The sequence below is a fragment of the Globicephala melas genome, chromosome 11 (assembly GCF_963455315.2).
Source record: "Globicephala melas chromosome 11, mGloMel1.2, whole genome shotgun sequence".
Classification (NCBI taxonomy): Eukaryota; Metazoa; Chordata; class Mammalia; order Artiodactyla; family Delphinidae; genus Globicephala; species Globicephala melas.
The window spans coordinates 41,778,225-41,792,097 of record NC_083324.2 but is presented as its reverse complement, the minus strand read 5'-3'; the positions used below and the strand labels follow the sequence as shown (position 1 = coordinate 41,792,097).

General features: G+C 46.2%; 1 protein-coding gene across 1 annotated transcript in view; it reads left to right on the top strand.

The window, feature by feature from the left end:
- Positions 1-11,031, top strand: part of LIMD1 (LIM domain containing 1) — a 72,926-nt gene extending 61,895 nt beyond the window's left edge. The window contains exons 4-8 of the mRNA XM_030845409.2: positions 358-420; positions 4,307-4,437; positions 5,053-5,104; positions 5,620-5,688; positions 6,841-11,031. Of these exons, the coding sequence (XP_030701269.1) occupies positions 358-420; positions 4,307-4,437; positions 5,053-5,104; positions 5,620-5,688; positions 6,841-6,978 (453 nt within the window). The 3' untranslated portion in view covers positions 6,979-11,031. The remainder of the gene's footprint in view (positions 1-357; positions 421-4,306; positions 4,438-5,052; positions 5,105-5,619; positions 5,689-6,840) is intronic.
- The last annotated feature ends 2,842 nt before the right edge of the window (positions 11,032-13,873 follow it).

Below are 13,873 nucleotides of genomic sequence, written 5' to 3'. Positions count from 1 at the left end.
GGAGCTGAAGAATTTGCGCATCTGACAAGTTTCCAGGTGATGCCAGGGAACTCCGTTTTGAGAACCACTGGGTGAGAGACTGACGCCTCTCTCTGCGCAGCCTCTTATGCAGAGCCTGGCGTGTCATGGGTGCCTGGGTGCAGCTGTTGAAGGCGAGTGGTATTAACATTTGTAATGGCTTTTGTGGCAGAGGATATTCCATGATTCATCACACTGTTGTCCACGGGGTCACGACAGATCCTGTGTAGAGTGACACATCTTTCTGAGAAATTCCTTGTGTTCCTCATGACTGGCGGGGAAGTAGCAAGATTCCTCTGCCCCGCCTGGGTTTAACTTTCTTTTCTCTTTCCACTGCAGTACTCTGGTTTCCAGCAGTCTGCTGACAGGTGTTTTCTTTGTGGACATCTGATCATGGACATGGTGAGTAGGGTCAGCCGAACAAGATAATAGCATGGTGGGAGGGGGAGGCATTCAGAGAAAAAAGAAATTAATAATTGAGGACAGTGTTTCCTACCTTGCTTTGTGGCTACATCTGGTTTTATAAAAGAAGACCCCATGCTTGCTTGCTTGCTGTAGTAGCACCCGCATTTGGCTTTTACTGGAATTAGTGTCCTTCGCCATCCAGTCCACATGATGTCATTTCTCCTGGCACTGTCTCCTTCGGGCTGTTCATGTCACATTGGCCTCCCTCTGATTTTCTGTGGTCCTTGTGGCGTCCCAGGTGAGATGCCAAACGGAGCTGCAGAAATCTCAGCTACTTTGGAATTGGGTGTAGAACGTCAGATAACACAGTTGTTTTTCCCCCATGTTCTTCCCGCCTTGATCATTTCCTAAGATGAGGTCTGGGGGCCCGTTGTTAGTTCTGAGATAGCAAAACAGGAAGCAGGTTTTATCCCTTCCGTTCCTCGCTCAGCCATGGTTCTCTGAGCTTGTCCTGGGCCTCAGTGCCTTTATCTTTTGAGTGGGGAGACAGTTCTTCCTTCCTGGCCTCCTTTTAGGGTAAGGTTGTGAGGTTAATGAATACAGAGTTCTTATTTTCTCAGGGATCAAATTGCTCACCATTGGAGAACAGCCCTATCGAATTTCTTTAATATATTGGTCAGAGAAAATCGTTATATAACATTCTACTAGTTGAAAGAGTTAAATTCCTCTCTAAGCTGAGCCATTAATTCCATCATAGAGAAGGGAATTGCTAGTCATTGTTTTTGTTTGTTTGTTTGTTTGTTTACCTTTTTAATTGAGAAACAACTCAGAGGGTGCGCATCTTAAGTGTACAGCTGAATGAATTTTTATATATGTATATATCTATGTGTAAACACCACACAGATCAAGGTATAGAACGTTTCCAACATCCAGAAAGACCCTCTCCCACAAAGATACCCACTGTTCTGACCTCTATTGCCCCAGGCTGGTGCTGGAACTTCATACAGGTGGATTCATATAGTATAGATTCCTTTGGGTCAGCCTTTTCTCACTTAGAAAAGTGTTTTTGAGATTCATCCATGTTGTTGTCTGGGTTGGTAGTTCATTTATTCTCATTGCTAAGTAGAATTCCATTGTATGGATATAGCACCCTTTATTTATCCATCCTCCTGAAGAGGGGGACTTGGGTGTTATCCAGTTTTTGGCAATTTATGAATAAGTTGCTCTTATGCATGTCTTTGGCGGACATAAACACTCATTTCTTCCGGTTTTATGCTGATAGGTATAAAACAGTGAACCAAAGCTGTCCCTGTTTGTGAACAGACGCTGTTGCCGTCCAGGCTCTGACACCGCACAGCACAGCCTGGCCCTGTGAGCGGTGTCCTGAGAAGCGGCTAAGGCCTTGCTAGGAATGCGGCCCTCCAGCCATTCCGCCAGGGGAGGCAGGCCCAAGCCACACGCCCTCACCCCTACCTTCCCCAAGTGCCTGCCCAACTCCACAGGGCTCCATTTCTTTAGCAGATTTTGTCCTTGATTTTAGAGCCCTTCTGACAAACCCACCACATATGAGGCCAACAGTGTCCAAATTTATGAACATGACTATACACTGCTCTTATCTGTGGGTATCCTAAGCCTTCTTTGGGCCTCAAGGTATTTCATTTATCTATTACTACATGACAAGCCACCCCAGAACTTAGTGGTTTAAAACAACAGTGATTTATTATTTATCATGATTCCATGGGTCAGGAATTAGGTCAAGGCTCTGCAGGGCGATTCTTCTGCTCCATGTGGCATTAGCTAGGGTCACTTACTCAGCTGTGTTCAGCTGATGGCACAAGATGATCTCTCACCCTCCAGGCCTCTCTCCCACGACTACTAATCTTACTCAGTAGTCTAGCCTGGACTTCCTTTCAGCAAGAGAGAGGAAGTAGCAGCTGCCAATTTTCTTACATCCTTGACTTTAAAATCTCAGAACATCATTTCTTCCTCATTCTATTGATCAAAGAAAGTCACAAGGCCAATCCCAATTCAAGGGAAGCGGGGAACTGAATCTTGGAGACCATCTCCACCTCATGGGATAACATGAAGTCACACTCCTCTCAGACTTGAAAACTTTCAGCGAATGACTGGTAGTGACACTTATTTTTAAAAATAGAACCCTTAATTGCCACCAAGAATTATAATAATACAGAGAAAGGTTCCTTCAGTTACCATTCTTGGTTCTCCAGCAGAATTCAGTTGTGCAGCTCTTGGTGTAAATTGTCCGTCTCTGCTCCATCTTTGTTAGTAGAGGGGAATACTCTGGGCTTGGAGGTTGGGCATTTTCCCACATGAAAAAATTTATTACACCTAGTCAGAATGCAGCAAAATGGTATCTTTATCCTACCATACTTCTGGCGCAGTGTGGGTTAAATTAATTTAAGGGTCTATTTCTGCCAAGACAGCATTAGTCTGGGGGCCAAATGCATTCCAAGGTCCAGATTGCCGAGGGGACTCTGAAGCCCAGCCAGTTGTTCTTCCTACTTTGGCAGCTTGAGGGGCCTGGAACATTAGTGAAATCCTAGAGGGGATGAGGAAGCTTGAAAGCTGAGCTTTCAGAGGCGAGCTGGGCTGGCATGACGTCCGCCCGGTGCCCCCCAGCTGCAGTGTGTGAGGTGCGGCATGGCCAGAGCACAGCATGGCTTTCCCACAGGACTTACGATGCTCCGCCAAGGTTCTCGTTGGTCCCAAGTCCCCTCCTTCTGCCTGTCGGGAGGCTTTCTGTGTGGCCCCACTCAGGGATGCTCATGACCATTCCGTACACTTCTTGCCTACGGTGTTTCGGTGCAGGCTTGCTGGTGTTGATTCCATAGTTCTGTTGCTTGTGCTAAGTTTCATGGTGCAGGTAATCACAGAAATGAATCTGCTACTGAGTCATCAGAGATGCTTTCAACTGCAGGTTACAGAAAGCCCAGACTCAACTCAAACCAATGGTTCTCAAACTTTAGCATGCATCAGAATCATTCTATTAAAACACCCATTGCTGGAACAGGGCCCAAGAATGTGCATTGTAAACAAGTTCCCAAGGGTTGCTGATGCTGCAGGTGCAGGGACCATACTTTGAGAACCACTGACTTAATAGGAAAAAGTGTTTTATCTCACCTAAGAGGTTTGGAGGGAGGCAGTTCCATGGTGAGTTAATTTGGTGACTCACTGACACCACCGTAGACAGGACGTTCTTTCCCTCTCTTCTCTCTCCCACCCTCCGCATCTAGGCTCTGTTCTGGTTTCAGGATGGCCTCGTACAGTTCCAGGTATCAGTCACATCCAGATCAAATGATGCCGAGAGGAAGAAGGTGCATGGGGCTTTCTCCTCACTGTGTTTAAAAGCAGCAGCAGCAAAGAGGCTTTACTTGCAATTGGATTTGAGATAATCCGGGGCCGAGTCACGGGCTTCCGGATTATCGCGCTGCAGAGTCAAAGCTGCTTAGTAGGGGCACCCAGGAGAGAGAAATTAAGAGGTTTTTCCCAAGCTCTTCCATTTCCTTGTGGAGTTTCCTTTAATCTTTCCATGTATTTGCTGCTTCCCAAATCTGAGGTGGAGCCTTTCATGGCCCTGCTTTGCATTATTTCCTGCAGAGAATCATGTTTTCTGATTGAGAACCCTCCCTTCTGGAGGTTTGTGAAGTGCAGGAGAATGATACCATTTGGTTTCCTCCTCTTTATACCTGTAACTAGGTTAGCCTTTCCTGCCCCCATCATTGCTTGACTTGGTCCAAGTGAAACTGGGATGAGGGTGGCAGTTGCTCATATGGACCCTCAGCCTGGTGTGTCTCTCCCTTCCACTGGCACTGCCTTCCCTATAATCCCAGCTGAGTCCTAACCTCTTCCTGTGCACCCCCAGATCCTTCAGGCCCTGGGGAAGTCCTACCACCCCGGCTGCTTCCGCTGTGTCATCTGTAATGAGTGTTTGGACGGGGTACCCTTCACTGTGGACTCAGAGAACAAGATCTACTGTGTCCGGGATTACCACAAGTAAGGAGAGCCACTCGTGTAAGCCACACTGGCTGAAACTCAGCAGGGTGGAGGGTGGGGACCTGCTGAGGCACGTCTGCAGGCTGCTTGCACTGTTGTCGACAGTGCAGCGAACGTGCAATGGTTTTGAGGGGTGTAGCACGGGCCTCGGGGGTCAGTGGATGCCCGTGCAGACAGGAACTGGTTAAAGAATTACGTTTACTGGAAAAACAGGACCAAAAAACCTATAATCAGATTCCTGACGAGGCCTCTGGAGGAATGTGCCAAGCCCTGTGGCCCCAGCCTTACCAAACTTCAAAAGGCCCTGATTCAGGGCTGGTCTCCACCACCCTCGGTTTGCCTGGGCCTGTATGAGGCACCATGAGGGGGGTAAACAGGTCAGCCTCCAGCCCTAGCAGAGTGAGAGGGGGCAAATGCACTTTTTACCTCTGAGGAACAATCCCAAAGCAATAGTCCCAGGAGTGTGCCAGGTCTGTCTTTATAGACGAACTAGAGGGATTCATGTGAAGAGTGATGGGTGGGAGGCAGGGCCGGGCCAGCGAGGAAGGCTCCAGGCACAAGTCTCCCCGAAACACCTCAATATGCCCTTCACTGCTTCTTTGCTTCTCCCGCCAGGGTGTTGGCCCCCAAGTGTGCAGCCTGTGGCCTTCCCATCCTTCCACCTGAGGTAAGATGCTTTTTCAGTTCTGCTCCTGGGGTCTTCCAAGAGATGAATATTTCCCTGGGTCATTTACAAGATCTGTGTCCTGTCCTTATACCTTTGTAAAAATACTTCTAAAATCTCAGCTCTGAGATAAATGGTGTCTTCACCAAGAAGCCCATTTCTCATTAGCTGCCTTCCCTAGCCCAGTGTCCTTCTTATGCCCTGTTTGTCCCTGTAATTGGGTCACATTCTCTGACTTGATACTAACTCCCAGATTAGATGATGAGCAGATGAACAAGACCAAGTAGGTGGTTTTTTCACTGTTGACTCTGACATTCCAGATGGTAGAACTGCATCCCTCTCAGTTCTCTCATCTACTCTATGTGTCCTTTTTTCTGCTGGTGTTAGTATCCACTACTGATTCCTGCACTTCTCCTAAGGCCACCTACTCGCTGCCCCAGAACCCTCCCCCACCCTCCTGGCAGCGGAGCCCAATGGCCCCCCATACAGCCTCTGGTTCTTGCTTTCCTTTGGTCCAGGGCTCAGATGAGACCATCCGAGTCGTGTCCATGGACAGAGACTACCACGTGGAGTGTTACCACTGCGAGGTAGGCCCCTCCCTGCCCTAGAAGGCCCCCAAAACCCATCCTAGAAGTCCAAGAGGAAAGCATCTTGGGTTGATGGAGGCAGGATGTGGGCAAGGGGCTGCCCTCCAGAGCTGACAGAAGAAGTGGGGTGAAGCCTGATTTGGTGGTGGGGGGAGGGAGGTTGGAGAAGATGCATAAAAGTCTTTACTGTTTTCTCCATGTTTGTAACCACCAAGTCCTGAGCCGGTCACAGCTGCTCTCCCTGAAGCCACAGAGTGGGAGGGTCACGGGGAGTGTGGGTTTCAGGTCCTTTTGGGGGGCCAGATTGTCAGGCAGGTGTGTGATTTGAGGAATAGACTCCCTCCCCTCCAGCTTGTAGTCTGTTCTATCTGCTGGGAACCCCTTTCTCAACCGAGCCCTGAAAATCATGAAGAAACCCCCCTTGGAAACAGGCATGTCGCTGGTTGGTGTAAAGGCAGGTGGAGCCCATCTGTCCCTTCTCTGTTGTGTCACACCCCAGGCTGAAGGAGTCAGTGGTGCCCCATGACTGTCAGGAGAGCCAGAGGTTGTGAAGGGTGCAAACGCGTTAAGTGCTTGTGAAATTTCAACCAGAATTAAGTGGATTCACCCAAGGAAGGAGATTTATTTTGTGATGCTGTGGGTAGGGAGAACAATGAGTGTGGGTGACATATAGCTTGATCCCACTGCCAGCATGGAAGAAATAGGTGGGAATCACTGTTGGTTGGTACCCCAGGTGCTGGAAAAAAAGGTAAAGACACTTGCTCAACTGTGCTTTTATTCAACCCAATATATACAAAACGTTATCGCTTCAACATGCAGTTGAGAGAAAAAAATTTTCCTGAGATATTTTATATCCTTTTTCTGTCCTAAGTTTTGGAAATCTGGTGTGTGTGTTTGCACTGACATGACATCTCATTTCTGACCAGCCCCATTCCAAGTGCCGGAGAGCTTCATGTGGCCAGTGTTGGACAGTACAGTCCAGACCCTCACTGGGCTGGAGCTGCGTGTCTCCGCACCGGCATTTTTTTTTGCCCGGAAAGAATCACACAGCGCCCTCTGCTGGTTGTACGGGACTGTGTGTGGCCTTTGTGTCGCTCTTGCAGTCTGTTTTGTTTTGTTTCGTCACCACTGGATATTTTTGCCTCACCCCAGGACTGCGGTCTGGAGCTCAATGATGAAGATGGTCACCGCTGCTACCCCCTGGAGGACCACCTGTTCTGTCACTCCTGCCACATCAAGAGGCTGGAGAAGGGTCACTCATCCACAGCCCTTCACCAGCACCACTTCTAGCCAGAGCCTCCTGCAGATCTCATGGTGGGGAGGAGCCAGGGTTGCACCATGAGGAGTCCGCGGGTTAATTCCTGTCACCCCTGGGGACGGATTGGGATTGGGGGAGTGGAGGGGAGGCAGGTGCCTTTCCTTTAAACAAGGAGGGGATCCCTGCTGGTCTGGGATTATGTATTTTTTTCACTGCTGCCACACCCTCATCAGATTACTCAGGAAGAAACCCCAGCAAGCCCGTGGCATGTGACAGGAGATCTCATTAGTGTGACTGAATGAACCTTCCTGTCCCCTCTGGGAAGAGTTCACACTTCAGTGGGAAAGGTTTGCACTGAAGAGAGATTTCAGCTGCCGATATGTTCAATCCTTTCCCTCCCCTTTGGAAAATACCTGCACCCAAACACCCCCTCCCAACCCCTCCCCCGCCCCACACACACCATAATTTAAGATTTCCTTCCACTCCAGAGCTTCAGTTCTTCTGTAGAATGGCTGCAAATTTTAATTGCATCATCGCAAGAGGGATGCTCTGACGTGTGCTTTGTATCTTAGGAAGAATTCACTTGGTAAAGCAGAGCCAAGGTTTGAAATAAGTGAGATGGGGTTTTCTCCTTGTAGCCTAATATCATTCTGTGTGCCCCTGGAAATCTTCACTCCTTTAAAGGCAGCTGGCGGCCTGATGGAGGATTGATCCTGTTCTAGGAAAGTGTGCTTTGGGATGAGAACTTGGTGCAGGCGCCAGGCCTCTTTTGCCCGCCTGTTGTGCTTTTTTTCCTCTGGAGCTCTCAAGAATCTGGGACTTCAGAGTTCCCCCTGCAAAGGCTGGTCTCGGGATCTTTCGTGGGGATCCTCTTATGCCTATTTTCGCTTCTTTAACAATGGACTTTGGGGAAGTGTGCCCACATACTGAGACCTGACCCCTTATTAATGAGGAGAGTTTTTGTGTGTAAGATCTCAAAGCCAGCCTGGGAGAGAGTGCCTGAGCATAAGTTATGATATTCATTTCACAGGTCCCTCTCTTGCCAATTCAGGTATTATGCTTGAAGAAACCAGTATAAGGTACACTGCTTTTGTCTGTTTTTTTTTTTTTTTCTTTCTGTAAAAATTGTTTCCCTCTACTTTCAGTCTCCCACACACAAAAAATACCTCACAGATAAGAGCTTCAGATTAAGGAGGAATTTGGCCATCACACTGGACTCAGCCAGTGTGTGTTAGGAACCTCTGGCTTCACCCAGGTCAGACCAGTGGGTCAGGGCACTGTAATCTTAACTAAAGTTCAGCTGGGAATAGATCTGATTGATACTGGGTGCTCCTGCCTTATGCATTTCATCATGCTGGCTCCCCGGGATGGCAAGGGCTAAGGGGGGGCCACCTACTGGCAGGATTTCAAGGCCACCTCTGCACTGAAGAGGCAAAATGTGCCCTGTGTGTCACACTCCTGAGGCCAGAGGTCAGTACCCCTGGGTATTTCAATGAGAAGAAAGTGTGAGAAAAAGGTTGGCTGGCATTTGGCTTCTCAGCCCACGGGGAGGGACCCTGGGCCTTTTCGCAGGAGGGCAGGGGCCATCTCACCACTGCCAGCCAGGCTGGGAGCATCTGCTCTCTGCCGCCTCACCTCACATCCAGAGGGAGGGGATTGGGTGGCTGGGGCCTCGGAGGGCGTCAGTGGAACCCAAAGGCACAGGGACTCACAGACTATTCACTGGGCCCAGTTCTAAGCCTCTAAACCATGCTTTGACTCCTTTGGTAGCAGTTGCCTGTAAGAAGCACAGAAATGGCACCATGGATTGTCTTTTCCGTTTTTGTTAAATTCATTCTGCTGGAATCCTTTGGCCAGATGTCACTTCAGCCCAAGCGGTGTGATTCTACTGGTTCCTTTTCACAGGCTGAGCCTCCTAAAAACCCATGAGTGTTTATATGAGGGCTAAAAATCCAGGGGGTGGGGAGGTGAACCCTGGGGTCCCCCCTCCCTTCCCAGCATACCATCCAGCTCAGCCTTGGCAAGGCTGGTGGGCAGATGGAGCCAGCCAGTATGTCTCAACCTGTCTCTGCCAACCTAGGATTATTTCTGGCCTTGATGACACACTTTGCTCCACTATCAAGTCAAGCAGAGGAAAGAAAATTGCCTTGGAGCCACATCAGAAGTAGCAGGGATTTGTTTGCAACTTGGTAACAGTTGACCCTTGAACAGCATGGGTTTGAACTGCATGGGTCCATCTATATGTGGATAATTTTCAGTAGTAAATACTGCAGTCAGTACTACACGAGATCTGTGGTTGGTTGAATCCACGCTGCAGAGGGACCACGGTTACGGACGGCCGACTGTAAGTTATATGAGGATTAACCCTTAAGTTGTTCAAGGCATAACTGTAGTTTAAAAATCTGATTCACTTTTTAAATGAAATTTTTTTTTTTTTTTTTTTTTTGCGGTACGCGGGCCTCTCACCGCTGTGGCCTCTCCCGTTGCGGAGCACAGGCTCCGGACGCGCAGGCCCAGCCGCCATGGCTCACGGGCCCAGCTGCTCCGCGGCACGCGGGATCCTCCCGGACCGGGGCACGAACCCGCGTCCCCTGCATCGGCAGGCGGACTCCCAACCACTGCGCCACCAGGGAAGCCCCTAAATGAAATTTTTAAAGTGTCCTTGATTGAGGCAATTTTGATATCTCAGCAAATATTTTATACTGCTGAAGAAGAACAATAAGAGAATTTCTAGACACCCTAGAAATCTGAGAGGCAACTTCTCTTACTGTCAGTGTCCCTGGAGAGGGTAATGGGTAGGAATCTCCTACCAGTTTTGTCTCCTCCTCAGGCCCTTGCAAAAAAGCCATGAATAGATGCCCACTTACCTGGTATTTTAAACTTTCTATAAATTATTAGCCAAATAGAGCTATAATGGGGTTGTATTTATAGGCATGTAGAAAGAACACACAAGCACTTCGTAGACCAGGATGAATAAGTTTGTTTTAAAAGGTAGAGCAGATAGCCTTGAGTTCCCTAGATGACTCGTGGACTTTAGATAAACAAGAATTATGGCCTGATTCCAGATGCCAAAGCCAGCCTCCAGCCTTCTCCCTTGCCTCACTTTGCCCTCTAGTTTTTTCTTGTCATTTTTCCCCCCCAGCTAGGGTCATTCAAAAACGGCCTGAGTGATCTGAGAAAAGCCAGGAATGCAGTTTGGCCTGTCATAGCAGGATCCTCTCTCTCTGACATTATCCTCCCCTCTGTGGTTGAGTAGAGAGTGATTCGTTCATTTTTCACACAGAAGGGCATTGAGTCCTGTTGGGTCATTGCCTGCACGTGGCGGCAGGACTTTCCATTTCTCCGTGGTTAGTGCTTGAGCGAAAGCCTCTTTCAGCTGAGTCCACTGAGGTTGTGCCACTGAGTCCTGGGTGGCCGGTGGGATTACCAAGGAGTTCTGATTGCTTTCAAGTGCTGCCATCACCTTGTTTCCGTGGACTTGAGTTACCCAAGATGAAAAACAGAAATGTTAGAATTTGAGAGAATGATCTGGAATTCATACTCCTTTGCAGGCTGTTTTTGTGTGCCGTTTCCCACGTGTGTGAAAGTATGAGAGCTATGATGGCTGCTAGTGCCCTTGCAAAGAATGTGTGCAAGACTTGACCCCAAACCATTGTTGCTTGATGCACTTGTTAAAACTGTCGACCAGGAAACCAAGTGCTTTGTATTCTCCTTTGTGCCAGGAATGAGTCCTAATTTCCCAGTTACTATTGGAAGTAACTTTTAAAAGCAGTAGGAAAAAGATGAGGAAGATGTGTTAGCTATCAATTGTTCTGAGCCAGAACTGGACAGATATGGGAAATTTCTATATAGCGTATGAAAATTTCACTCTGCAGGGAAATTATTTTCCCCTGTGTCTCTTCTTTTACTTTAATTGATTCAAAATATTGTTCCTGTAAAATTATTCAAAATTTTACTGTTACTATAAAATTATTCAGAATATTGTTACCATAAAATTATTCAAAATATTGTTAACTATAAAATTATTCAAAAATATAATATCATGACAATAAAACTGCCTTAATTTGTAGACTATTAAAGTGATCTCCAACATAATCATGTTTACTGGGTCTGCTTTTGTGTGTATGGAGTAAGCAGATGGGGCTTTTTGCTAACGGGATTTGGTCTTTTAGAGCTCTCGATTCTTTTTTTTTCTTTCTTTCTTTTCCATTATGGTTGATCACAGGACATTGAATATAGTTCCCTGTGCTATACAGTAGGACCTTGTTGTTTATCCATTCTGTATGTAATAGTTTGCATCTGCTAATCCCAAACTCCCAGCACAACTCTCCCCCGCCCCTTTGCCCCTTGGCAACCACAAGTCTGTTCACTATGTCTGTGAGTCTGCTTCTGTTTCGTAGATAAGTTCATTTGTGTCATATTTTAGATTCCACTTAAAAGTGATATCATATGATATTTGTCATTTCTGCCTTACTTCACTTAGTATGATAATCTCTAGGTCCATCCATGTAGCTGCAAATGGCGTTATTTCATTCTTTTTTATGTCTGAGAGCTCTGGATTCTTAAAGAAATATTCGGGCGTTGAAACTGTGTAGGGTCTCAGATTTTATCCTACTGGCAAGCTAATAAGCTAGCATGCCATGGTTTTGTGGATCCTGGCAGAAGTTACAAGACTCCTGGGTCAGAGACAAAGGACACTTTATTACTCACAGTAGCAGCAGTAGCGTTTCACACTGTAAGCCTTTGCACTAGTTGCCTGAGCTCCAGTTCCTACAGGGCCCCGTGAAGAGGGCCAGGTGATACCTGCATATGCGGTGGGCTGTGTTACAAGAGGAAACCCAAGCTTAGAGAACCACAATCTTTTATAAATGGGCAGTAAACCTGCCTGACTTTTGCTCCAGAGAGAGACGCTATCTCTTGCATCCAAGTCTGTTTATTACTCAAACATCCTTAAAAAGGTAGTCTGGAAGTAAGGCAGTGCCTCCCTCACAAGGTGTGTAGGAATGTGAGAGACGCTTAGAGAATCGTCTTTCAGTCTTTCAAGCATCCAGTTTCTTCACCTGGGACCTTATTATTGAGACTTTTCAGGTCATGCTCAAAACGGTGGTCATTTTGTCTCCTTCCCTTTTGTGTATGTTACTGTTTTTTCTAATGAGGTTATGACCAAAGAATTCCAGAGGTGAGTGACCCTCTAGATTTAAGGCAACCACATACAGGAAGGCAGGACTTGCAGACGGAAGGGGCAAGCGATGAGAGAGTGGCTATTCCGATCTTACAAATGCAGGCTGCTGCTTTTCTATGACCCTGATGCTACAAGGGATGAAGATGTAGTCAGGGGAAATGTCGTCTGGGCCAGGGTGTGCCCAGGACTAGAGACGAGGTCTCCCGATTGCTAACTAGCATGGGAGAAGGGGTGAGGAGCCAAGGTATGTGATTGCCATCTATACCCAGACAGGGGATAGCCCTGAGTCGACTCATGTGGTCAACCCTCTGGTGCACAATAAGCCCTCGGGCGGGGTGGCTTTGGGGTCAAAAGCCTGGATTCAAGTTGTAACTCAGGCTCCACCACCAAACTGCTCAATGAACGTAAGCAAATTTAGTTCCCTCATCTGTAAAAATGGGGATAACAACTGAACTTACCTTACAGGACTATTGTGGAATTGACTGAATTAGTCCAAGTAACAAGCTTAGAGCTCTTAATTTTTCAATAATAGTCACAGGTTTTAAGACTTACTTGATCTTTCCATTGGGACAACTAACAAAATAAATTACAAATGGGTTAAAGTACATGGACAAAACGATACAAACACAATTTGAAAAGAGCAACAGAAGAAACCATAGGGTAAATATTGGTAAACTGGAATATATAAAAGTGAAAATTACTTGAGGTTCAAAAATATTATAAGGAAAAGGAAAATATAAAAGATAAGCTAAAAATTGCAATGCATTCAATAGCTGAAGAATTAATATCCTTAATATACTTAAAAGTTTAACAAATCTATAAGAAGAAAATGAGTACATATATCAAGAGAAAATATATACATCAAGTAATATAAGTAAAAGGAAGTTCCGTTTTTCAGTTAAGAAAAGTGCAAAAAAATCATAATGAAATTTATAATACTCAGTGTTAGCATGCAAGGAAACTGATGCTATTGATGGAAATGTGTATTTGTTTAAATTTTTTGGCAGGCAACTTGAAAATATATACCAAAGTCTTAAAAAGTCCATGAAATGGACCTTAAAAATGTCTCTCTGATCATTCAACATCTAAAAATTTATAAGATATCAGAAATAATTCAACATAGCATTATTTTTAAAAAAGTGTTAAACTGACAACAACCCAGATTCCCAACAAAGAGGGTAATGTTTAAAATATCTAGTTTTTTTATGGGTTATCTTCAAAGAATGTTTAATGACCATAAATCTCAGGCCCAAAGCTAAGGGGACAAAATGAGAACACAAAGACATTTGTGACAAAACCCCAAATTTGGAAAAAATACGTGTGTAGGTTTATATTAAAAAGTGTGGAAGAAAAGTAAAGTCCATAAGGAAAAAAAATTATGACGTTAATAGTAATGACGGCGGGGGCGGGGATTATGACGTTAATAATAATTATCTCGGGATGGGAATTTGCGTTTTTTTGATTCCCAGTACTTTTCTGTATTTTACAAGTTTCCTGTAATTTGTTCAGGAGGAAAAAACGTTATATTGGAGAGATTAATTGATCGATTGAATGATTAGTTATGGGCAGTGTCGGATGTTCCCGCCACTCTTCAGGTTTGACTCTCCTTTCCGCCACAGACCTTTCGGTCCTTCTCAGGTCTTCCACCCAGGCGCCAATAGAATGAGGGGTAATATATAATACTAGATTACCTGGGGTCTTCGTATTGCAAAAACACCCATGTGCTAAGGTTTCCCGATTCACTG